This window comes from Coccidioides posadasii, chromosome 2 (assembly GCF_018416015.2).
Source record: "Coccidioides posadasii str. Silveira chromosome 2, complete sequence".
Classification (NCBI taxonomy): domain Eukaryota; kingdom Fungi; phylum Ascomycota; class Eurotiomycetes; order Onygenales; family Onygenaceae; genus Coccidioides; species Coccidioides posadasii.
Genome location: NC_089408.1, coordinates 6,943,409 through 6,966,727, shown reverse-complemented (window position 1 = coordinate 6,966,727; position 23,319 = coordinate 6,943,409). Strand labels below are relative to the sequence as shown.

Below are 23,319 nucleotides of genomic sequence, written 5' to 3'. Positions count from 1 at the left end.
ATGGAGCACTATTCCTCTTTAGGCGACGGAAATGCAGATCTTGCGCTAGCCGTGATAGGCCTAGCTCCCGCCGCCGAACCCCGCGTGACTCAGCGCTTTATTCACGTGACAGATGGCTGGGCGCTGGCGCTGCGGTGGGTCGCGCTAGCGCCGTTGCCCAGCCTCCTCTCGCTGGCGGCCACCTGGACAACCACCCATCGCAACCCCAAAGTATCCGTCCAGCCAGTCCTGTCTCCGTTCCATCATCCCCCATCCATCCTCGTCCCTGCATCCCCGGCGTCTACTCTGGACTTGAATTCATCGCCTATCGCTCATATCCCTCTCTCTCGCATCAATCATCCACCCCCCAAGCTCGACCTGCCCTTTCCCACCGTCGTCGCCTCGAGTCTGCCTGAGCACTGTTTATACTTCGGCACCACCCTGTCCTTGTTTTTGTCTTCCCACAATCGTATTGTCGCCCTGCCTCGCTTGTCTCACTCACGCATTCTTTGTGCATTTGGCGGTACATTCACTCATCAATCAGACTCTTTGATCTGGATCCCTCAGTTCGTGTCTTTGGCGTTGCAATTGGCCTTGGCGTTATCGCATTTGTCTCTGTCTTGACACCAAAGCAAGCGCCGAGTGAACTCCATCCTTGTGTCGACTTCCGATCTTGATCGAACGCTCTTCTCAGCGTATCCTCCGTGATCATGACTGATCAACCCCTTCTAAAAAAGGCGTGCCTCGAGCCTGCCGCCGAAATCGCGGTGCCCAGCTCTCCGATCCCAGCCCGAAGCAGCCTGTCCGCATCCCCCGATGATCTACCACTCTCAATAAATCCCTCGGAGAGAACCAAGTTTGCATCTCCACAGCCACCTGCCTCGTCGTCCGAGATGACTCCTCCCCCTTCACGAAATGCTCCACATGAATCCACGCCTGTCCGCGCCTTTTCTGAACATAACCTTTTCCTCGTGTCGCCGCCCGCAACCGTGAATCAGACTCTCTGCGTTGCCTATGGCGCATCAAAGAGCTTACCAACCTCAACAGACATCGAGGACGCAGATACCGAATCACTTCGAAAGATGGCAAAGGGGCTCTTGGCTGTGGCCCAAGAGTCACGCATGTCGGCTGCACACTTTAAACTTCAACATAGCCTTCTCTCTCTGACAAGTAGCGAGGCGATCAAGCGAGCTGAGGTCGAACAGCAGCTTGCTAAGAGAGAGATTGAAATCTTGCAGAGCGCCGATTATCGTTCCCGGCAGAACCTCATGCGACAGACCTCTCCTCATCCCCAGCTCAACGCCGACCTAGAGGCTGCCGTGCATCGAATCAAGGAACTAGAACACGCAAATATGACATTAGATCGAAGACTACGCCGCGCTAAAAAACTCATCGAGGAGCATGCCGGCAAATATGGACTCCTGGAGGAGGAAAACGGCCTTCTCAAACAGCGCATCCGGGAGAACCGAGTGCACTTTACCCAGCTAATGGACCAAGGGTCCATTTCTTCAAGCCCTCGTACCGAATTTAACACTCCACACCGCAAGCCGATCCCGGATGGTGCTCGTTCTCATATCAGCAGAGTCGGCAGTCATCATCCATTCGCGGCTCTCCTTGCTGCTGACCAGGTCCTCAACGGAGAATCTGCCAGTATTAAGTCTCCCGTATCAAAGAAAAACTCTCAGAAGAACCACGGTCATGCTCGTGGAACGCATTCGCTCTCGTCCTTACCCACGACTCCCCAGCGTAATTCTGTGGGCAACGATCGAATCCATTTCTTTACTCCGATCAATAAACGATCCACAGCCCCGCCTTTGAGCCACTCTGCCATTGACGAAGACGACGAACGCGACCGCCACGATCGTGACAGCACAATCTCGGCCTCCGACATTGAAGAAGCAGTGACCGATGAAGATGTGCCCGCTTCCCAAGCAAGTTCTCTCGCTACTAGTATGCTACGTCGTTTTCCCCGTAGCAGTCAAGAAGAACCATCAATCCCGGTCAACATTGGCAAATCGAACACCCTTCTTCAGGCTAAACTCTTCGGCCAAGTCAAGAAACCGGGCGTTGAACGCCCCAGCGGCAATCTGAAGCGCAAGCGTAGCACTGAAGAGAAGATGATGTCTCCCAAGAAATTTTGTGGTGCAGAGTCTGTCTGCCTTGATGTGGAATCCTGAAGGGGTAACATTTCCATTTTTTTTGTTTTTCTTTTTTTTTTCCCCCCTTACTGTGATGATTTGATACGACTTTGCTACCCTTTCAACACTCACTATGAACCCTTTTCACGATGCTCCTGAGTTTCCTAGCTTTACGATATGTTGATGAATTTCCTTGCTTTATCGGTATTTGAAAAAATCACTTATGCGAGCTGTACCTCTTTCACCCCTGGTGCATCACTTTGGGTCTTTCTGATGATGTACGATTATTCCTGCATTTGTTGATAGACTTTGTTATTGATTTCTGGTGTTTCGGCGGCCAAGGTATTGCTGGCTTTTTTTTTTTTGCTTGTAACGCGTGGTCTGGCTTAGGTAGAAGTAGTGTAGGATCCTAATCAGACGAGAATATGAACCCACAATGGCCAGCTCCTCCTCCGTTGTCCAGCAGTGCGTTTGGTGAATTTTTGAAAATTTTCGCCGTCGTCAGAGATGTTGTGGTAACCAATTAGGTAAGACATAGGGCTAGCGTGGGCTAAGCGAGGCTGGCGGCTCCGAGAGGCAGACCACACCAAAAAAGTTCCCACCCCAAATAAACCCAAGCAATCCTCGAACGACGTCGACGAACGACCAGCAACACCATTCCGGGTTTCGACAACTTGATCACCGGCCGTCACAATGGTATGCTTGATGCTGCTCTCCCCCGCCGCTACGCTTTACGGGGAATTAAAGTCCTCTGTTTCGCGTTGCGCCGCTTTGGATGGACGCTAACATGCGACTTTCTTGGATCTTATAGGCGATCAAGCACAACCAGCAAATCCCTAGGAATCGTGAGTATTCCTCTCGGTCGATCGCTGTGCAAGACGATGTGCGAATCACTCTGGGCGAGTTTTTTTTGTTCTGACTGGTTTCGTGCGTTTTAGACTTCCACAAGGACTGGCAGCGTCGTGTCCGAGTGCACTTCGATCAGGTACGAAATTTGCTCATGCTTTTTTCCCTTCCTTTTTTTCTTCGAGGGAAAGGAAACGCGGAGACAATGGAAAGGAATCATTGCGGTGTATATTTTACCTGGAAGGTGGATGTGGCTGATTTTTGCTCGCGTTTTATAGCCTGGCCGGAAACACCGCCGTCGGGAAGCTCGTCTTGCTAAGGCTGCCGCCGTTGCTCCCCGTCCTGTCGACAAGCTTCGCCCAGTTGTCAGATGCCCAACCATTAAATACAACAGCCGGGTCAGAGTTGGACGTGGTTTCACGATTCAAGAGTTGAAGGTACTCCTATTGTCTCCACAAGGGCTTCGACGCGTCCGAGGCACTTGTTACCTGCTGCGCGAAGACCGTTTATAGTATTAGCATTTCGCTTACTGGTCCATGTTACCGTGATTTACAGGAAGCCGGTATCCCCCGCAAACTCGCCCCAACCATCGGTATTGCCGTCGACCACCGCCGTGTCAATGCCTGCTCAGAATCCCTTTCCGCCAACGTCGCCCGCTTGAAGGAATACAAGGCCCGCTTGATCCTCTTCCCCCGCAAGAGCGGTCAGTTCAAGAAACTCGACTCCTCCCCCGAAGATGTCAAGGCTGCCCTCGAGGGCAAGAACCTCGTCAAGAACGTCGGCTCCTTGCTTCCAGTCACCAACATCACCCGCGCCCAGGCTGTCACTGAAATCTCCAAGGCCGATATGCCAGAGGGAGAGAAGGCTGCTTACCGCAGACTGAGAGATGCTCGCAGCGAGGCCCGCTATGCTGGTGTTAGAGAGAAGAGGGCAAAGGCAAAGGCTGAGGAGGCCGCAGCGGCTAAGAAATAAAACTATAAATTTAAAGAAAAGCCTGCTGTAGTTTTCTTCGTGGTTCCTTTTGTCTCGCAATCCCCGAATGTTCTTACCCCTCCTCGCCCTTTTCTCTTTTACGTTGCTATGATAATATGGTCGTCCGATGGGAATCAATGGGGTTGGTCCTTGATGGCTTTGAGGTGTACTTACTCCCTGGGTGTTTTTTAAATTAAATGCAATGGGAGAGAAATACGAAAACGTACATCCTGAATTATCTCGGAGCACTTTTGGCTGGGACGTCCTTTTATGCAAAGTTTCCCTTGCTCACTGTGATCTCCCAGCTAGAATTACAAATGAAATGATATGACGTCTAGCCCATAACATTCAGCTGGCAATAGTTTTGGTATGAATTTTTTTTTTTTTTCTTTTTTTTTCTTTTTTTTTTTTTTTTTTTGACATTTATCTCATCCAACCTCTTAAATCGTCTCTGGGCGGCATGTGCTGTTTTCCATTGAACAAACCCACGTAGTGGTATGTGTTGGGGGTCCCGTTGATATTTGCCGTCTTCAAGGGAGAAGCCAAACACAAACATTTTCTAAGTATGCATATATCATAGCAACTGCGTAAGGCCAACGATACTTACAAAGTACAGGGCGGATATCCTATCAACCAAAATGACAAGTACGTTTATATAGAGCAGGTTTCATCGTCTCATTCTTCTATGTTGCCCTGCTTCCCATATCTTTAGTAGACCATCATCACTCTTCCCCATACAGCACCCTGACGACAGCCTCCACAGCGCCTACAATTATGCCACAATCAATCTCAACATCGGCACTACGATGCTTTAGTATAGTCCAAAACACCCGTCGCGCCTCAATTTCAATTTTGGTCTCGGCGCCTCCGCTAGAGCGTGGGGAAGTCGAAGTAGAAATGCAAATATCAGGTTGTAGGAACGGTTCACTGGTCCAGAGATCAATCTCGATGGGACAGGACACCATGATCTGATAACTGCCAGTCCCGCGAGGGCCTGAGAAAAGGGATGAAGATCGATCAAGGTGAGGAACTAGCGCGCGAGGGTTCTTCTCGGGCTCGGAATCTTCGCGAGAGCTAGTATCTTTGAGGCGAGTGCCTTTGGTGACGTTGGACTGGAGCTTCTCCAACAATGTCCATATTTTTGCGCGCGAGATGCATGCTTCCCAGTAGCGACAAACGCCCCACGACAATCCGGATATGTCGAGTTTTAAGAGTTGGTTCGAAAGTCGGGTGTGCATCCATCGGTGTAGTTGAGATGGAATGTTTGCAACATCAGATGCTTCTGAGGAATCGGGAATGGTGATGGATAGGATTCTTTGTAGCTCCGGATCTGTTTCAAGGGTGATCGGAATCTTGTATATAGACTGAGGGAATCCACGGGGAGGAGAAAGGACAAATTCATGCTTTTGTATCAGACGTGATGAGGATCCCAATGTTTTCCAGGACGAAGAAGTTGTTGTCGTATGTGTAGATAGAGTGAGGGGTGCGAAGAGTGTAAGATACGGCAAAGGATCAGAAAGCTGCTCGAGCGCAAATGGATTTTCTGGAGGTGGTGTAACTGGACGCTGCAGTTCCAACTTGGGGATATGCTGAGGAACAGAAAATGGAAGAAGATATGAAAGCATGGAGGATATTGGTGGTAATCGTTTTGGCTTTGGAGGCGGAGCACAGGAAGGATTGTCAGTCGTAAGCAGAGATCTGTAGCGCAGGTCAGGTGGAACAAGCAGAAACCCAGGAAACATCAGCTAAAACTTACAGTAAACGGCTTAGATATTCTTTGTCCAGTGACTCGTTTGTATCCGGCTGCTCAAAGCGACGGCCACAATCCTCAAGAGTCGCGACGTCTTCTTTCAACTTCTCCAACTGTGCAGTAAGCTCGTCACGAAGCCTCTTTTTTTCACGCACTGCGGCCGGCAGCTCTTCTTCTAGCTGTGAAACGTTTGTTGATAGGTCTGCACCCAAATCTTCCAATTCCCCGACCTGCTCATCGCGCGGTTTAAGTGGGCTCGGCTCGTAGCGTCTTCCCGAAGTCCGTCTCTTTTGCCGGTCAACCAGAAGACTTGGGCTACTGCTCATAAAGCTTCTCGAACGAACAGAAAGTTTCTGCAGACCCAGCTGCGTTGGAGTTGGGGGTAGCTCCGGTTCGCTCTCCCCATCACCAGCGTTTTGCGATCCGAATAAACTCCCAGAACCCTGTTCTCCAGGCTCAAATTCGTCTGGTAGACCAGCCGCTGATACCTCGGCTGTAATAGACGTGCGCTGTGAGGTAAATAGAGCTCTCCTAGCAGACCTGCGAACAGTTCCATTCTCTAGATTGGTTTCTGCCGCTTCTGCTTTGCGGGAACTCGGCACCGGAAGCTTAGAATTAGATTCCCGCTTCGAAGAAATTTGGTTCGGTAGGGCCCATGGAGCTTTACGGGACATGTCCTCCTTAGTTCCCTGAGCATCATGCAGCTCACGTCCCCGGCTCTCTGACCGTTGTGTTCTTTCTGCCGCCGACCGGCCTAATATTCTAGGAAGAAGCTCTGCCTGCGACCGCGCAAGACTTGCTTTTGTTGCCGACCGAAACGATGCGCCGCTTGCAGGCTCCAGTTTTCCATTGTTATTGAGAGATGCGTGCTCGACATTTGTCGATTCGACGGGGATTGCCGAAGAGGAGTTCGATTTGCGCCGTTTGGCGGGTAGGGGAATCATACGTGAGGCGCGTTAGAACATATAGACGCTTTTCAAGTCCTTGCTTTTTATCAGATAAGACAGTGATTCAATATACGGGCAGAGTAGAGTAGCAATTGCAAACCGTCTTTGGCCAGAGCAGCTCTGGGATCGCGGGCTGTTTTGACGGCACAACAAACGCGACCCGCTGTTTGCAATGTTTGCACCATCGTTCCAGCGAACATCGTCATCGTAGAACACGGCGGCACTTCGGCAGCAAATTCGATCGTGGATTGCTGTCAGTCACCGGTAAGAATGGAGGGCTTGGCCTTCACTTCAAGACGACTCTATTTGAAGAATACCTTATGCGTACACTGCCTCCGCCGGATACAGGGCCCAGACAATAGGCCTATCTCACGCGCTCAAAACGTTTACCCTCAACCACCACCAAAACCTACTTTTCAATTTCAAATAAGAGCGCATAAAACTCTCAGTCAAGGATCCCAAGTATCACAGGCCTATCCTCTGAAAGGCTACTACTCTGACATCCTTTCTCACCCAACCCGTGTTGCCAATCCCGCTCGACATGACCCTTCCACACCACCAGCCCCCGCCGCCCAGGCATCTTCCGACACTCGCGAACCTACACCCGCCGAAAAGATGAGCATAGTTTTCGGGACCCGCCTCGCAGGTCCAGGCTACACATCGCGTTACAATCCAACCACTCCACCAGACTCAACCTGGCAAACAATCAACGGCGTCCCGATCCCCCCGCGCCCCTCAGAGCCAGATAATTGCTGTATGAGCGGATGCGTACACTGTGTCTGGGACGATTACCGAGACGACATTGAAGAATGGGCGGCGCGGGTACGCGAGGCGAAAAACCGTGCAAAAGTGATGATTGAGGCGGGAGGAGATGTGAGGCATAAGCCGCGCCGTGAGGTTGAGAGCGCGAGTATGAGTATGGACGATGATGGAGGGGGAAGTGAGGGTAATTGGGTTGGCGATCCATTGTCAACGGAGGCGGAGGATCTGTTTGAGGGGATTCCAGTGGGCTTTAGAGAGTTTATGAAGACGGAGAAGCGACTGAAACAGAAGAAGACGAGTCAACAAGAGGTGTGCTGATAGGTTTACGCGCGTTTTCATCTGCGACATCGATCTCTAGTTTGTCAAGATATACCCCCCCGGCCCCGGGGGATAGCATTGAGGTCGTCTTCACGGCTTCAGGCGCCATTGTGGAGTTCCGTCTAAGCGTTCAATACATGTATATAGTTTTGCAAATTAGACCTGAGAAGAAATCATCCCCAAAGAATAGATCTAAATAAATCTTTTACATCTACTATGGAGTAGCTTCTGATGACACTAATTTTTTTGTCATGGCTGGTGTGGAGAGGCAACGATTACTCTGGGACATTCCCGAACCATAATTCGTCATTTCGCCGGCTGATAACACGCTAGGATCTAGCAACTAAATGCAAGACTCAACGTCACTGGAGAACTTCATAAATACTTCATCACGACATGTGGGGGAAGGTGAATCTCATTAGGCCTTAGGCTGGCCGATTTCAGCCATCAGCTGTTCAAATATTTCCCTCCGAGCTGATGTTAAAGTTGGAGGCTACACATAGAATGTTAGCACGCCGGGATATATGAATTGCATGCCAAACTTACACGATGCTGTAGTAAACCATGTAGCAGGATCAAAGCATTATCCCTATCCTTTGCTAGTCTAGCTCGGTCGGTCTTTTCTTGAGTAGATTCGCTCTCCGAGGGCTCAGGTATTCTCTTTCGCACCATATCGCAGAGGATATCTGTGACGCTCATGCTCTGCAAGCAATCACCCACCGCCTCACTGCCTTCTTTGTTCGAAGCCATCAACGCGAGAGCAAACCAGCCCTCGCTACGAACAACTGGCCAGTCAGTTTGAGTTATCATTGCCCCGATTGGCCGGGCGACATCTTTATGGAGGCCGAACAGGCGTTTGACAAGAGCCTCTGTCGTATTTATTCTCTCTGGTTCCGGGTTAAATCGTAGTAGAACACGACAAATTGAAGCTACAGTTCGACCAATTTCGGTCCGGGTAGGCGAAGAATCAGTTTTGGAGAAAAGAGAGAGCATGAGAGAAAGGTACGTGCGCACATTTGCTGGTGAATTGGGGTCCGAGGACAGGGGGTCAAGCAGTCGAGATATATTAGAAACTGAGGAGAGTATGACTTGTCTCGTTAGACTGGCTGCCATAAATTGTATTTGAGGAGCTGTCTCAACCGCCCATAGCCTGGATAGTCTTTCAATAATACCAGCCTCACCAAGGTATTCTCTGTTGTTGCCTGCAATGGTAAGATTCTTCAAAAATCCCAACACTGAATGAAGCACTGGGCTCCTGGCATCACTCTCTAGAATCGCTATTAACGGTAGATGGACTTGCAGCTTTTGGACCATCGATTCACAAATTGCATCCTCCCGTGCGAGATTTCCAAGCATAACGCAGGCACAGATCTGTAAATGGTCATTCGACGTTTTAAGCCAAGATATCAGGGTCCCAGTAAGTGCAGAGCCGAGGGGATATGCTGTAGGGTATATCTCTAATCCAGAGAGGTCCGAAAGCGCATGATTAAGTTTCAAACGGCTAGAAGATAGAGCTTGTTCGTCGTCCGAAGACATTTCTTCATCTTCCATTTCGTACGACTGCGATAGAATCGAGAGCACGTTCTCAACTTGTCCTTGCAATATGCATACTCGTTGAAATCGATCGGTCTGTAAATATGCCGCAAGAGAATTCGTAATGGATGTGAAATGAGGCAGGGATATATCGGAGGCTGTAGCCAGTGTAATAATTAACAAAAGAGAATCATCCGGTACTGAATCTAGAAACTGCCCTGCTTGGAAATCAGCTCAAGTATTGCACTCTTCAACAAATGTCAGATCATACCTTGTCCACTTGCTATTTCAACAAGTTCATAAGTATAGCTCAGCAACGCGTTCCCTTGAATTGACCCACTCGCAAGCAATTTTAGGAGGGGATTACATATCCCATCCATCGCTATTTGGGCTTGAGCGGGTTCTGCTCCAAAATTAGTGGATGAATATGACAAGTAAGCCGGTCACTTTACCAAAGTCAACGCAAATATTGTAAATAACAGGAATGGCTACATGGACAAGTGCCGGGTTATCAAACAGCATCATTATTGACCGAGTATAATTCCTGTCCACCACTTGCTGCCGGTTTTCATCTATTCAACGATCAATATAGATCACGTCAAGGGAGGACAAGCCAACTACCTGTATCAGCACATGAATTCCCAATCAATCTTAAGGCATGGAGTAGAATATCGTCATCAACACCCTGCGTTGAGATGACTCGAAGGTAGAAGTCCAAGATGCCACTTGTACCGTAAGGTAGTCGCCATTTCGCTAATCAAATAAAATCAGAAAATCAACTTCCACTTTACCGAGATATAAACGAGATACTTACGATCTCGGCTTCCATTTGCCAACACTTCGGTAACACGAGCCATATAGCCAGAATTAGTTTCCCACAGTTGATACAGCTTGGACTTGACGGCCTCTAGTATGCGCGCATTTGGAGGTCCATAGGCGGATTCTTTATCCACCAACTCAAGAGATGCCATTAGATTCCTCAAATCGAAGCTGGCTGTATCCTCTCCGGCATCCTCGAATACAGCCTTTAAGGCTTGAAACATTCTCTCCTCTTCTTTGGCGGGTAGGCTTGGCTTGTCTCTCTTCGGTGCCATCAATGGATTGAGGGTCTCCTCTTTGGAGTGAGCCGGAATGTTAGCAGGTAGATCTCGATCTGAGTTCCCTGCCGTCACTTGTGGTAGAGGCATTTCTGGGTATTTAACATCGGCCGGAGACTTGGAAGTCTCCTGCCCTTGCGCGGCAACCTGTGACGAATGACTCGAGGACTCCATGGCGCTGGCAAGTAACGGTGCTCAGTTGACCCTAGCTGCCTAGTTCAAGATAGTATACACCGGAACTCGCGGGAACCGCTGACAGGCGAGATATTCAATGCTGTCAAGAACTGCAACTAGACCATCCTCAAGGGTGCAGCAATATCCAATCACAGGTATAGGTCACAGTCAGATCACTCAAAAGTTCAGTCCGGCAAGGCTGCTAATGAGACTCTGTCTGCCGAGTGTCTGTGGATCCTATGAAGCTGACAGAATCACCAGGGTTTCACTAGGCAGGAGTCAGCATCCAAACAATGTGTCATAGAACACTATTCGAAAGAGGTGAACTGTATATACCCCCAGAGACACAGCGGGATCAGTTCTCCAAAATGCTTATAACCCCTCAGCAAACATGAGAGCTTATGCAGGACGTTGCACGCCATCCATCCTTACTTACTAGTTAGGGCTCCATTTCTCACGTGGTTGGCTAGTGAGCACTAAATAAAAAGGGGTGAATCATCTTCAACGAGCTTCTGCCTGAACCCACGAACCTCAAAAGAACAGCCCAATAATCTTGGTGATGCATGCACTCACCAGAGTATAGCCTCGCACTGTACGGAGTAGAATTGATACCCGTCTGACATCCCTGTGGAATAAGCAATTCACTGACAGATATGCCATAACGTCACTCCTTGGAGCACCCTAGTGCTGGACAGAAACTTCTTGGCAACTGTGGGGAGATATCCAGAAAACAGCTGCCCAGCGATTATTCTGTGGGCACAGAAGATGTAAACATGATATTCACAGACATTTGAAGGATAGCACTCGACAATTTGCAAGAATCTGCTTTCTTGATGTCCGCACCCACTTGAATTACTTGCATATATGCCTGCCTATAAGACCATGCCACCACAGATGCCGGTACCATCACATCTTTTCAAGACCACAGTTTCTTTGGGTTGTTTTATATTCCATTCACGTGGACTGTCCGAGAGAGCGTTCAAAGTCGTTTGGACTCCCTTGGTTGCCTATGATAAGCCCCCGTGTTGTGATTATTTCGCATATCCACCCGAGGTCTCGGGTAGAAGCCGAGTTTGCCTCTTGCCGAAACCGTTTCCTGATAGGACTGGAGCGAATTCCAAGAATCCGTGAAGCACGGATATAGCCAAAGGTTTCAACAAATTGAGCTTTCCCTTCCACATAATAAATGGTGCCATCCTTTCCGAGGCCTGGGTTTGAGATTGATTTTTATTGTCTTGGTATTTGGATTTTTGGTCATATTGCTCTTTGACTAGAGCTGACATGAGCCAATCAATCCATATGCCCACTATTTATACCACTAACGAGCCTGTGAAATATCCGCGGTCTGACCACACTGACTCAACACCCTGAGTGTTTATTCCTAGGCTGCACAAATGTATGTATCGGTGAGGCTTCTGCTATGGTGGAGCAATGATTGTGCCGTTCCTTCAAACTCACAATGATTGGCGCAACCACAGGCTCGCCCCAATTTGCTCCATGCCGCCTAGCGACTCCAGGGATGTAAAGAGACATTTGCGGTGTGTTTAGCTGGTTACCAAGTTTGGCGTGTGTGGGGCACGCTTATATCCCGTGGTGCTGATACTGCCGATGCCGAGTGGGCTGGACGATTGGGATGACAGACGGCTCTATTCCACAAAGAGCTGGATGCCATCATAATTCTGCTTTCGCGGATGCAGAAGGGAACCTACGGAGGATGTGCCGTTATACAGGTCGTGGACGATCAGTGCCGGATACACTTCTCGGCTCCCTAACGCAATGAGGAACGTTGGCAGGGAGCGAAAAAAGGAGATGAGAGGGAATTACCACAGGAAACATTTTGACGCGTGCCCTGCGCTGAGGATTTCAGTGTCTGATCTTCAAGGTCGCAGTTCATGGCATATGAGCCTCGATTTAGCGATTCCGAATTTCCCTTTGAATAACTTAAGGCCAACTTTGATATGCTTGTTGGAGGATACGGTTGCAAGGGAAGCTCAGATTTTGCATCCATTGCTGACGACGCGATTCAGAAGCAAAACACAAAGATTCTAAAGAACATCACTGTAGTACATATTTACATATGTAGATAGCATATGCTAGGCCACAATTCTCCTGTTACGTCTGTTTCGTTCCAAGCATCTTGGATTAACTTGGAGTTTTTACAAGACTTCTCACCTTTTTGAACTTCGCTGTGTGGACATTGGGTTTCAATCCCCTAGCGCAGGATCAATTCAGACCTCCTACAAGGAGGGTGTGTAGGCCCATTTTCAACAAGCACATTCAAATCCTTACTGTGAGAACATACATCAGCATCCCCGTGTTGCTATGACGGGGATCAGCCGTTGAGCTCGTCGCTGCTGGGCTTTCACCCTGAAAGGATTTTCCAATTTGCTGACCCCCCGGCGGAACTTTATCACGACGCAATGGGCTCGCGGAGATTTATGCGTTACCTAACATCGCGACACGGATATGCCAGGAATGCCTGCATATACAAAGACTGCTATGGCCGCTGAGAAGCGCGTGGTATCCCCTGGGCACATCTTCTCGAAGGAAACTTCCGTGAATATCCCTGTTCGTTCTAAACCAGCTCGAAAGCATGCGCTGAAGGGAGAGCTTCTGGATCCTTGCCCAGTGATGGTGTCCACCCAGAGGGCTCGTGCCAGGTGGTAAGCCGGAACATGCGCATTCCCCCGATTAATGTAGTTTTACCAAGCTTCCAAGAACCCCCTCCGACTAGGATTTGGCAGGATTCGAGAATGGCGAGAACCGGTTGGCAGTCACGGCGCGCCGGTGGAGAGGATTGACCCCTGTGCAAAGCTAGGTTAGTTAGCCAAAGGATGAGCTGTGGCGTTCGGCAATTCTGGACGTCCAACGCTCGAGACCTCGACGACGCATCCACCTTCGAAACTCTTTTCTACCTGCTACATTTGTCCATGAGCCCGGAATTTCTCGAGGATCGGTGACTACTGTGGACATTAGTGGTCCAGCTCGGAATCCCTCAGCGCAAGGAGTTTCATCGGGGGCACGCTCCATCTGGTGGTTAACGTTTGGGGCGACTTGAAACTTGGTCAAGTCCGCTGCGTTACAATCCTGTGGATTTGATTGCTAGGGCGTGAATTCTCTTCACACTGAAACGTCTCTACAGAAACGGGGTCGGCTTTGAACTTTGCTCATTGGCTGTTTCGCGATTTCGTATGGCCACCCAGTCCATCGTTGGCATTGTTTCACCTGAATGGATTTCTGGCAAATTTCGGAGGCTGTCAGGCCTTTGACCGAGTTCCATGGATAACCACAGCGCTTTGGCTGAAGTTGATTTCCATTGCACCGCTTTTGTCTATACCGAAAGTACCAAGGTGAAAGTGGTTCGTCTGAGTGCCCAAGAAGACCTCCGCCACGCTCCTCGGGATTGCGAGCGCCTTGGACCCTAGAAGCAAAGGCACATCCCGTGAGCTATAGCACAAGCTGCTTCCTGGTATCATTCCTCCTGTTCACTATGTTACAAAGCTAAAGGCAATAACTCCTCATCGTAATCGGTGGAAACAAAAACATCCTTGGCGGTCATGTCCGATGTTGGCCCATGTCCTGAACCCACTGCAATAAGCTTGATCCTCATCAGGGGTTCAGTAAGTTTGTTTTGCAATGGAAGAACCACGCTCATAGAGACCGTGGAAAGAAGCATATAAGGCTCTGTTGCCGCTGTGAATCTGTACTGTCTTTCTTCTCTACAGACCACACAACTCTCCAGCCTTTCCTTCTTTTTTCTTTTTAATTGTGCCGTCACTCGTTCTGAACGCCTGCATTTGGCTTGTCCATTCTTTTATTTGCCATGTTGTTGTGTTCGATGGTGGCGGCCCTGGCGGCTTTAGCCACTCCTGCTTTTTCTTGTGCTCTCCCTCACTTAGATTTACCTGAAGACAATTCCGGTCTTGATATCAAACTCGACAGCCTCAGCAACACTCGTGTCAAGGCTACGATCACCAACAAAGCTGATCGTCCATTGAATCTGCTCAAGTTCAACACCTTCTTTGATGATGGTCCAACTGAGAAGGTTGGAATCTTTAAGGATGGTACTGATAGCCCGAGATGACTTTCCAGGCACAGATCTGATAGCTTCTCCTTTCTAGGCAACCCGATCAAGTTTGATGGAATCATGCGACGTATCCAGACTTTCGACCTTCCCATCAGTGCCTTCGTTCCTATCAGCCCGGGTGAAAGCATTGAAAGAGAATTCGACATTGCCTCAACCTCTGACTTGACTGTGGGTGGTGCCTTCGATATCTTGTCTGAGGGTGCAATTCCATATGCGGAAGCCAACCAAACCACCCTTACTGGAGCCATGGTCTTCAAGAGCAATGCACTCCAGCTCAAGATTGATGGAGAGATGGCTGCTACCGTTGCGAGGGCGATCCAGCCCCTTGATCGACGTAGCGACATGCATGTCTGCCGCAACAGCGCAAAACGCAAGGCTCTCATGAGGGCCCTTCGCAACTCCGCGCATCTTGCTGGAACTGCTGCTAGCGCTGCGTATCGCAACCCGCGTAAAGTTCAAGAATACTTCCACACCACCGATCGCACAGCCGTTCGATCCGTTGCAGCTCGCTTGAAGGCTATTTCCCGGGAATCTGGTTCTACTCGCAACGGAGCAACTCGCTACGCCTGTGAAGACCACTGGAACAGATGCGAGCCCGGTGTGCTCGCATACACTCTCCCATCTCACAATCTTGTCGTGAACTGCCCGAGTTTCTACAACTTGCCAGCACTCACCAACAGGTGCCATGGCCAGGACCAGGCTACTACCGTTCTCCACGAGTTTGCTCACGCGCCAGGTGTACATGAACCTTTCTGCAAAGATCACGCGTATGGATACCGATCCATTCGACGTCTATCTACGAGACTGGCTCTCAATAACGCTGATTCCTTCTCTCTGTTCGCGAATGGTAGGTTCAGACGTCGGTTCCGAGTTATTTCGACATAAGAATCAAAGCTAACATATATCACAGCTATTAATCTTAGATGCTAGCGCACCAACTTGGCTTACTTCTGTCTGTCGACCTGGCTTGAAAACGGCCTGTGGCTGTGGGGAAATGTGCCCATTATGCGCTTGTACAAACCAGAAACATTCATTGCATCTCTTTCTTAATAATACTATTGACTTTGAATTTGCGAATTCTAGATAAAAGAGGTCTTGCAAGGGACACCACATCTTAAATGCAATATGGTCAACGTGTTTACACTGTTACATACATATCACTGATGGATGAATTTGGGCATTTTGTGCTGTTGAGTAGTTAACTGACTAGTCCACAGTGCTCTGCCTTATCAAAGAGTTCTGCTTGCCAAGTCATACCCAACCTTTTAACTTCCCAACTCCCCTAACCACCCTAAAATTAATATGCCTCTTAAGATCACGGACCTGTGGACGGAAAGGAAAACGAACTCTTGAACTGTTGACATGAGCCCTTGAAATTACGGAGCAATATTTCCCCCTCAGCGTTAGACTCTCACTATACGACGCGACTATAGACTACAGAGTACAGAGGACGAAATACGAGAATCTTAGATGTGGTGGATAGCTACTTGCAGTACGGAGTACAAAGTACACGGAATAAATTAAACCTAATATCTATTCTCAATACAAAGCAATGTTCTTAACACTAACCTACGACTTTCTCAATCAATCGTGCAATATGTTGGTTATGATCCTTTTGCTAATCCAAGGTATCGACGTCAGCCGAGAACAACTCAAAACGATGATGCGGGAATTTCGAGGTGTTAGGGATTACTTACCATCATTGTAAAGTGATTCGCGCCGACAGCTTTGCCTAGCACAAATTCCGCCCCTGGGAGGACTGTGTCCCATCCATCGGGCCCAAAATCCTGCCTCCGTCGCAGCATGAAATGGTTTCTCTCGCCAATATCAGGCGCGCCGGCAGCATCCATAACCGTCTCGCAGGCCCACAGGATTCCAACCTTAGGCAACCTTCTGGTTTTCAAAGGTGTTGCCTGGTACGGAAGCATGGTCTCCAGGGTGCGAAGGAAATGAGGAATGAGATAGCTGGGGGGTTTCTCATTACCGTACAATCCAAGAGTAGCACAGTGCTCATAAAATTCGACAGGAAGGGTCTCCATCTGTTGGGGGAGAGGAGAGTCGATAATGATCAAGCTCTGCACCTCCTCACCGTCGCGGATAAGGAGCTCGGCGCATGCGAAGGCAAAACCTCCACCAGCGGACCAGCCGCCTAGGTGGTAGGGGCCCTTGGGTTGCCGTCGTCGGATTTCGTTGTAGTAGCTTGATAGAAGGGCGGTGTGAGTGCAGTTCATGTTCTCGGGGTCGCGGACATAAGGGCAGTTGAGACCGACAATAGCAACATCCCTATTAAGCTTTGGAATTGGCACGTATGACGATGCTGAGCCACTTCCGTCTGGGAGTAAGAAAAGAGTCTTGCGGGCCAATTTCGGAATACCCTGAAGGATAACGGATGTTGCTGGTCGGCAGTCGTCGTCGAGCAACTGAGTGAACTCCGCTTTCTTGGTATCGGCATATTCCTCCATGCTTGATACAGAAGTAGACGAGCCAAACGCATCATCTGACGATCCATCATCTTCGCTGGATGCATCGTGGCTATTTAAAAATGCCTTGAGCTTCTTCACTGTAGGGCAATTCACAAAAATGGAGAAGTCAGCACCCAAGTCCAAACCGAGCTCCTCACGGAACCGACTGCCAATGACCATGGATAAAAGGGAGTCTACTCCAATGTCCGCAAAGTTTGTTTCGTCAGTAAGGTCGGAAATTGCGATGCCGCTTTCTTCGGACACGATCGCTAAACCAGCGGAGCATATTCCGCCGGCTCGAACTCCTAAAAAAGAATCGTCCTCCTTGATGAACGAGGGCATTTCAACCAATGTTTCAGATGTATGGCCCGTGGATGGAGCGCTGGATGAGGACTCTGCGGGAATCGGTTCCAGCGGCGTACTATAGCTAGTATCTAGCATTGGCTTCGTATCCGGTGGTGGAATCTCCTGCAGCCGCTCATCATTATCGTCCCGCAGCTGTGACGCTTGTGTTTCCAAGGGCTCACCAAGGAAATTTGCAATGAATTCCTTGAGTTTCTTGACCGTGGGGCATTCAGCGAATAATGCAAAGTTGGCATCGAGGTCTAGACCGAGGTTTTCACGGAAGCGGCTGGCAATGACCATTGACAACAGTGAGTCGACACCGATATCGGCAAAGTTGCTATCGTCGGTAAGATCGTCCACAGCGATGCCACTTTCTTCTGCAATTACCTGCAGACACTCCGCGATCTTCTGCTTCGCACGGGCGCCACCCGCTGAAATGGTTCTCTGCTCTGTTGGAACATTTCTTGCCTTCTTCTGGGGTTCTGAAATGGTATCTTGTGGCGCAGGTTTTTTATTTCTTGTCTTGGCCACTAATGGTACAGGCAATGGAGCAGCTGCTGGCATGGCCTTTGGCGCGGACAACTCAGCAGCCTTTTTGGGCGTAGGTGATGGCACCGCTGGCAGGGCCTTCGATGCAGAAACCGCAATGGGCTTTTTCGGCACAGGGGGGCTATGAACAGCAGCCTTGTGGTCAGCCGAACCCTTTGATGCTGCTGCATTGGTATTACGCTGCACGAGAGTCTGCATAACGGCGCGGTGGGTTTTCCTCGAGACTCGTCGGACCTAAACGTTCTTGTTAGCAGATTATAAGGTAGTTTGGTAATAGAGAAAATCTCGTACTGTGACATTCTTGAAGTACGCTATAATGGTGCTTCCATCTAGAAGGCAGGTATCGCCGTGGTAGAACTCGCTTCCGTCCCGCTTCATCTGGGCGTAAAGTTGATACTTTCTTTCAGCCTTAAAGCTGTCGTAGATTTGGAGTGAGTCCCATCCATGGCTAATGTAGACCTCGGCAGATAAGTCTAGGCTCTCTTGTGCATTGACAGTAAATCCACCCAACTGTGTCATGCAATCAACGAATGCAGGATGTGCTGCGAAGCACCCTCCGGATGAAAGCAATCCGAAATTGAGCGTGCAGGTCGCCTCGAGCGTCTCATCATCCATAACCATATCATCTAAAACTTTGTAGTCTGGGTGGAAGTGTGCAACAGAACTCATCAGTCTGTACCCGCTTGCTCGATTGTATCTCACAAACTGTCCATTGTCTACGCCATCGCGGAGGCGTTGGATTCTGGATAGGATACGTGGAACTTCACTGGCAAGCTTCTTTCTTTGGGTACCATCATGGAAGTAGACAGTGCACCACGAGTGTCGAGCTGTCGTTTTTCCCTTGGCCTAGAATATGTTAGCGGGAAAACTCATAATAATTTGGTATCCTGTGGAAACATACATCTACACTGTAAAATTCGCATTGCGCTGCTTGCAAAGTCTGCGGTTGACCCGGTTCCCATGTCATTGTCATTGACACCCGGATAGGTTGGGGTCCATTCCCGCGCGGGATCAAGACCTTGTCTGCCACAATATTGGCCACATCAATGACGGTGGGACGCTTGAAGAAGCGTTCCACAACATATTTCCCAAGCACAAATGCCATATCTGCAAAGACGGATGGCGTGGTGAATGGAATGTTGCTAACAATGTGACCACCAGCAACATTGCTTGCATCAGGTCGGTTCAAGTCCATCTCATACACTAGAGTAGCCCCTGTATTATGAATATCTTCGGAAATCATTGTCTGTATTGTTGTTGTCTGAGGTTTCCGTATGGACACAGACGGAGCGGGGAGAGTCTTTGACTGCGGCTCATCCACAAGTACGATTGGATTGCCGGACTGAGCTTTATGGCCAGCATAACCGGGTCGGCCGTACGGCTTATATATGCACCAGTCGTTCTCGTATGGAATCCAATATTCCTTCAAATCCCATCCATAGGCTGGAAGTTCGACAACCCGATGGGAGGACTTGAAAGGAGCATGATAGACCCCCCATATGATGTTATACCCTTGCCTGTAAAGTGCTGCCAGAGCTTCAGTCATCAATGGCCATACATCCTTTCCACGTGAGAGTATGGCTAATGTTGGCATCTGAGACCCGAGGGTCGCTTTAACCATACCACACACAACAGGATGAGGGCCTATCTCGATAGTGAAAGTCCTGTCATCTAATACCCGAGATTCATAGGCAGTCCCAAGAGCAGCTGCCATATTCACCGGTTCACGGAGATGGCGAACCAGATAATGGGCACTGAACACCCCTTCTTCTTGGACCACCTTGCCGGTGAGCGGACATAGTACCGGTACAGATGGCTTGTGAAAGGTAACACCTTCCGCTGTTTTGGTGTAGAGGTCCATAATAGGTGCAACCTGGGCGGAATGGAATGCAAAAGGCGTCTGCAGAACCGTGCTCTTAATACCATTGTGATTGAGCACCGCTTTGGCACCATCAATTACATCATTGGCTGCGCTAATGACGGTATCCTCGGGCCCATTAACGCATGCAACCTCGTACGCTTTGCCGTTGAGGAGTTTTCTGATAGTTGAATGTGAGGCTTTAATTGCAAGCATCGCCTGAGTTCCACGATCGCATAGCTCCTGAATGAACTCGGCTCGGCGGCCAACCAAATACAGAGTATCAAACAGAGTCATGACACCTGCGATGTGGAGTGCGGCATACTCTCCCAAGCTATGGCCAACAACGGCACTGGGAACCACCCCAAGAGACTGCAAAAGCCGTGCAAGAGCAATTTCCAATGATACAATTGCAAGCTGAACCACTACCGGTGACTGGTCATTCATGTCTCCAGTGTTCGATGTGATAATATGGAGAAACGAAGGAAAGCCCATGGTATGGTGAGCTAGTCGGTCAAAATTGCAGATATCTGATCGGAAACTCGGGAAGGCATGGAATAGACTTTTTGCCATGCCGATGTATTGAGAGCCCTGCCCAGTGAACGCAAATAGTATTTTGGGTTTATTCTTAGGCCTTGTAGTTCCGTCCCCGCTAGCGAGGGCTTCCTGCAGACGTTGCCTGACCTCCATTGGGGTGGAACCAGCCACTGCAATTTTGAACAGGTGATGAGCGCGTCTTGCGGTTGTGGTCCAGGAAAGCTGGGAGAGTGAGTACTCATTTGACCCGCTCTTCCCAATAAAGTCGATTAACCGTTGGGCATTCTCCTTTAGGGAAGCAACAACATGTCCGGAGACCGTCACAATGTGGCTGCTGCGAGGGTCTTTGTCAGCTAGCACAGGTTTTAGGGGCGCATCTTCAAGGAGAAGAGCAGTGTTGCCTCCCGCCGCACTGAAGTTATTGATCAAGACTCGGCGTGGCTCAGAACCCCGAGTCCAAGGCACAGGTTCGGAAGCAATATGCACATTTCGGGCTTTCAGGTCTGGGTAGTTGCGATTGATCCTGCTACCAGGCTTGATTCCACAATGGGGTGGGATGGTGTCATGCTTCATCATCAAAAGCACTTTAGCCAGACTCGTAATCCCAGACACTCCCTCCCCGTGCCCAACGTTTGCTTTTGCAGATCCCACATACAAAGGCTTGTCGCGCCCTCGGAACTCGTTGTCAGGAGCGAAGACATTCAGAACAGATTGCATTTCAACCGCATCGCCGACTTGGGTCCCTGTCCCATGCATTTCAACGTAGCTCAGCTCCCTTGGATCTAGCCCTGAAGTGTTGAGCACCGCACGCATGTTCTCAACCTGTGCTCCCACATGGGGTCGCGTCATTGACTCCGACAGCGCTGAGTGGTTCGTTTTGGCATCAAGAATGACGGCTAAGATTGGGTCGTTCTCGGCAATCGCGTCATCCAACCGCTTGATAATCACAGTCGCTACCCCTTCACCGCGGCAGTATCCATCTGCCTGGTCATCAAACGGTTTGCAGTTGCCTGTTCGGGACAGGAAAAATCCTTTATCTAAACCTGTGTGCCCGTCTGGATTGATGCACATGTTAGTCCCTCCCGCAACGGCTGTATCGCAGTCTCCTCGCCAAAGGGAGTTACAGGCTAGATGAATAGCAGCCAAGCTCGAAGAACATGCCGTGTCGTTCGTGTAACTGGGTCCACAGAATTCAAAGCAAAAGTTGATTCTGCCAGGGATAAATCCACGATTGCCGCCAGTGATGAAATACGTGTCAATGTACTGGCCGCTATTGCATTCCAAGTAATCATTACTGGTAACGCCATGGAATACTCCGACTCGATCATTCTGGGTCGAAGGGGTAGTATTGGATACGAATCCAGACTGTTCGAGAGCCTCCCATGTAGTCATTAGTGCCATACGTTGCGCAGGGTCCATCTGGGGCGCTTCCTTCGGGGAAATGCTGAAAAAACGGGGATCAAACTGGTCCGCGTAATCGAGCCAACATCCCCACTTTGAACCCCCTAGATTATGGCCTTTGCCGTCTGGAGTAACGTGAGTGCGCCAATCCCATCGCTTGGCCGGGACTTCTTTACAGACATCCAAGCCCTCATACAGAAGATCCCAAAATGCTTCCGGAGTTGGGGCTTCCGGGAAGCGACCAGACATCCCGACAATGGCCAGCTTTGCCTTTCCCACGGGTACGGTGTCGAATAAGGGTGAGTCTGAGCTTTTGAGCGGCTCGATCTGTACCTTTGTAATATCTTTCAGAGAAGATGACATGCTGTGTTCGAGATTCGTTCCAACCGGAGTGACAGCCACGCACTTTACTTCTAGCGATCGAGCGATCTTGGTCACGCTGTCGGACACCCCGTCCCATCGAACAGGCTCCATGAGGCATTCACGCACTGCTCGGTGGAGAAGGGACACAAAGCTGCCTCCCCAGTCGGACTTCCCCGTGGCGCCCGATAGCACAGGCAATTTAGCGTTATATCTAGACCATGTTACGGGATTTGTGGCTTCAAGAACTTTTTCCACATCCTGGATGGAAAATAGTTGAGGAGTATGGGAGGGAAGGAAGATGGGGAGAGTTCTGGATTTATATTGTCCAAGAGCCCGACCTTTAATGAGACGTCGCAGAACAGACGGCGGACCACTAATTGTAATCGCCTTTGAAGATGTCGCTCCAATCCACGGGCGTAGCTTGCACGGGACCGGCTATTGTTTCCTGATTAGCGTGCTTGCAATGTTCGTACAGAGAGCAAAAGATCTTACCGTTACGCTATCAAACTCTACAAGAGCGGACACAGCTGCGGCTTCAGTCATGTCAAAGAACGCGGCGGACCACTCTCGAGGAGACTCTTGCGTGGGTGTTTCGATACGGTCTTTCATGTCATTAGCGAGCAAGCCGAGGCGCAGGGCAACTTGGACTGTGTGGACTGCTGCGGGTAGTAGTTCGGAAAGAGAGCTGGAGGAACTGATAGCGGCTGCCGCCAAAGCACCAGTGCAGAGGCCGACAACATATTTTCGGCCAGGGCTTGGATACGGACGTCCGGGCTCCTCATAATGACTATATTCAAGCGGTCAGAGAGACATCGCAGTAGCACCGGAAGGAAGCCTTTCTGTGAATAGCTTACTTAATAAAGCAGGCCAGCTGCGTCAATGAATGCAGAGCCACCTGGAATGCAGGGTTTAAATCACCGTCGGAATACTTCTGCAAAAGATGGGCGAGGTTCGAACTTCTCGACCTCTGTTGCTCCTCCGGAGACAGCCAAGTAGCAGATTGGGCTCGGATCACATAGTGAGATTGTTCCAAAAAGGCACTAAGAATTGGCTTTGTATTGCAGCGTAGTAGCTGTCGAAGATCAGGTACGAGATCATATGTTTGGTCTCCAAAGAGGAAGACCTGCATGTCCTGAGCCATAGTGTCTGTTCTCCTTACTTAGGGAGGTTCGTGAAAGGAAAGAAGAAGAAAATAACGATA

The 23,319-nt window shown here is 49.6% G+C and overlaps 7 protein-coding genes across 7 annotated transcripts; 3 read left to right on the top strand and 4 right to left on the bottom strand.

Annotated features, from left to right (window-relative positions):
- Positions 1-689: 689 nt before the first annotated feature.
- Positions 690-3,935, top strand: D8B26_004691 (uncharacterized protein; the record flags this gene model as incomplete). Its single annotated transcript, XM_066124565.1, has 5 exons — positions 690-2,132; positions 2,929-2,962; positions 3,056-3,102; positions 3,242-3,400; positions 3,519-3,935. 5 exons carry the CDS (start codon positions 690-692, stop codon positions 3,933-3,935), a joined length of 2,100 nt encoding a protein of 699 aa, XP_065980646.1.
- Positions 3,936-4,657: 722 nt separating this feature from the next.
- Positions 4,658-6,629, bottom strand: D8B26_004690 (uncharacterized protein; the record flags this gene model as incomplete). Its single annotated transcript, XM_003070454.2, has 2 exons — positions 4,658-5,633; positions 5,692-6,629. The coding sequence occupies 2 exons, from the start codon at positions 6,627-6,629 to the stop codon at positions 4,658-4,660; spliced, it is 1,914 nt and encodes a 637-aa protein (XP_003070500.2).
- A 273-nt stretch (positions 6,630-6,902) lies between these two features.
- D8B26_004689 (uncharacterized protein) lies at positions 6,903-7,858 on the top strand (the record flags this gene model as incomplete). The annotated part of the gene is made up of 1 exon (XM_003070453.2): positions 6,903-7,858. One exon carries the CDS (start codon positions 6,903-6,905, stop codon positions 7,710-7,712), a length of 810 nt encoding a protein of 269 aa, XP_003070499.1. The 3' UTR covers positions 7,713-7,858.
- A 272-nt stretch (positions 7,859-8,130) lies between these two features.
- Positions 8,131-10,907, bottom strand: D8B26_004688 (uncharacterized protein; the record flags this gene model as incomplete). Its single annotated transcript, XM_066124564.1, has 6 exons — positions 10,060-10,907; positions 9,867-9,998; positions 9,698-9,817; positions 9,517-9,648; positions 8,259-9,463; positions 8,131-8,205 (listed from the first exon to the last, which is right to left on the bottom strand). The coding sequence occupies exons 1-6, from the start codon at positions 10,514-10,516 to the stop codon at positions 8,131-8,133; spliced, it is 2,121 nt and encodes a 706-aa protein (XP_065980645.1). The 5' UTR covers positions 10,517-10,907.
- A 2,184-nt stretch (positions 10,908-13,091) lies between these two features.
- D8B26_004687 (uncharacterized protein) lies at positions 13,092-14,075 on the bottom strand (the record flags this gene model as incomplete). Its single annotated transcript, XM_066124563.1, has 4 exons — positions 13,092-13,320; positions 13,413-13,590; positions 13,657-13,937; positions 14,014-14,075. The coding sequence occupies 4 exons, from the start codon at positions 14,073-14,075 to the stop codon at positions 13,092-13,094; spliced, it is 750 nt and encodes a 249-aa protein (XP_065980644.1).
- Positions 14,076-14,354: 279 nt separating this feature from the next.
- MEP7 (Neutral protease 2 mep7) lies at positions 14,355-15,488 on the top strand (the record flags this gene model as incomplete). The annotated part of the gene is made up of 2 exons (XM_003070451.2): positions 14,355-14,580; positions 14,638-15,488. 2 exons carry the CDS (start codon positions 14,355-14,357, stop codon positions 15,486-15,488), a joined length of 1,077 nt encoding a protein of 358 aa, XP_003070497.2.
- A 679-nt stretch (positions 15,489-16,167) lies between these two features.
- On the bottom strand, positions 16,168-23,259 carry D8B26_004685 (Type I Iterative PKS; the record flags this gene model as incomplete). The annotated part of the gene is made up of 6 exons (XM_066124562.1): positions 16,168-16,221; positions 16,301-18,193; positions 18,251-18,805; positions 18,861-22,553; positions 22,611-22,905; positions 22,973-23,259. The coding sequence occupies 6 exons, from the start codon at positions 23,257-23,259 to the stop codon at positions 16,168-16,170; spliced, it is 6,777 nt and encodes a 2,258-aa protein (XP_065980643.1).
- Between the last annotated feature and the right edge of the window lie 60 nt (positions 23,260-23,319).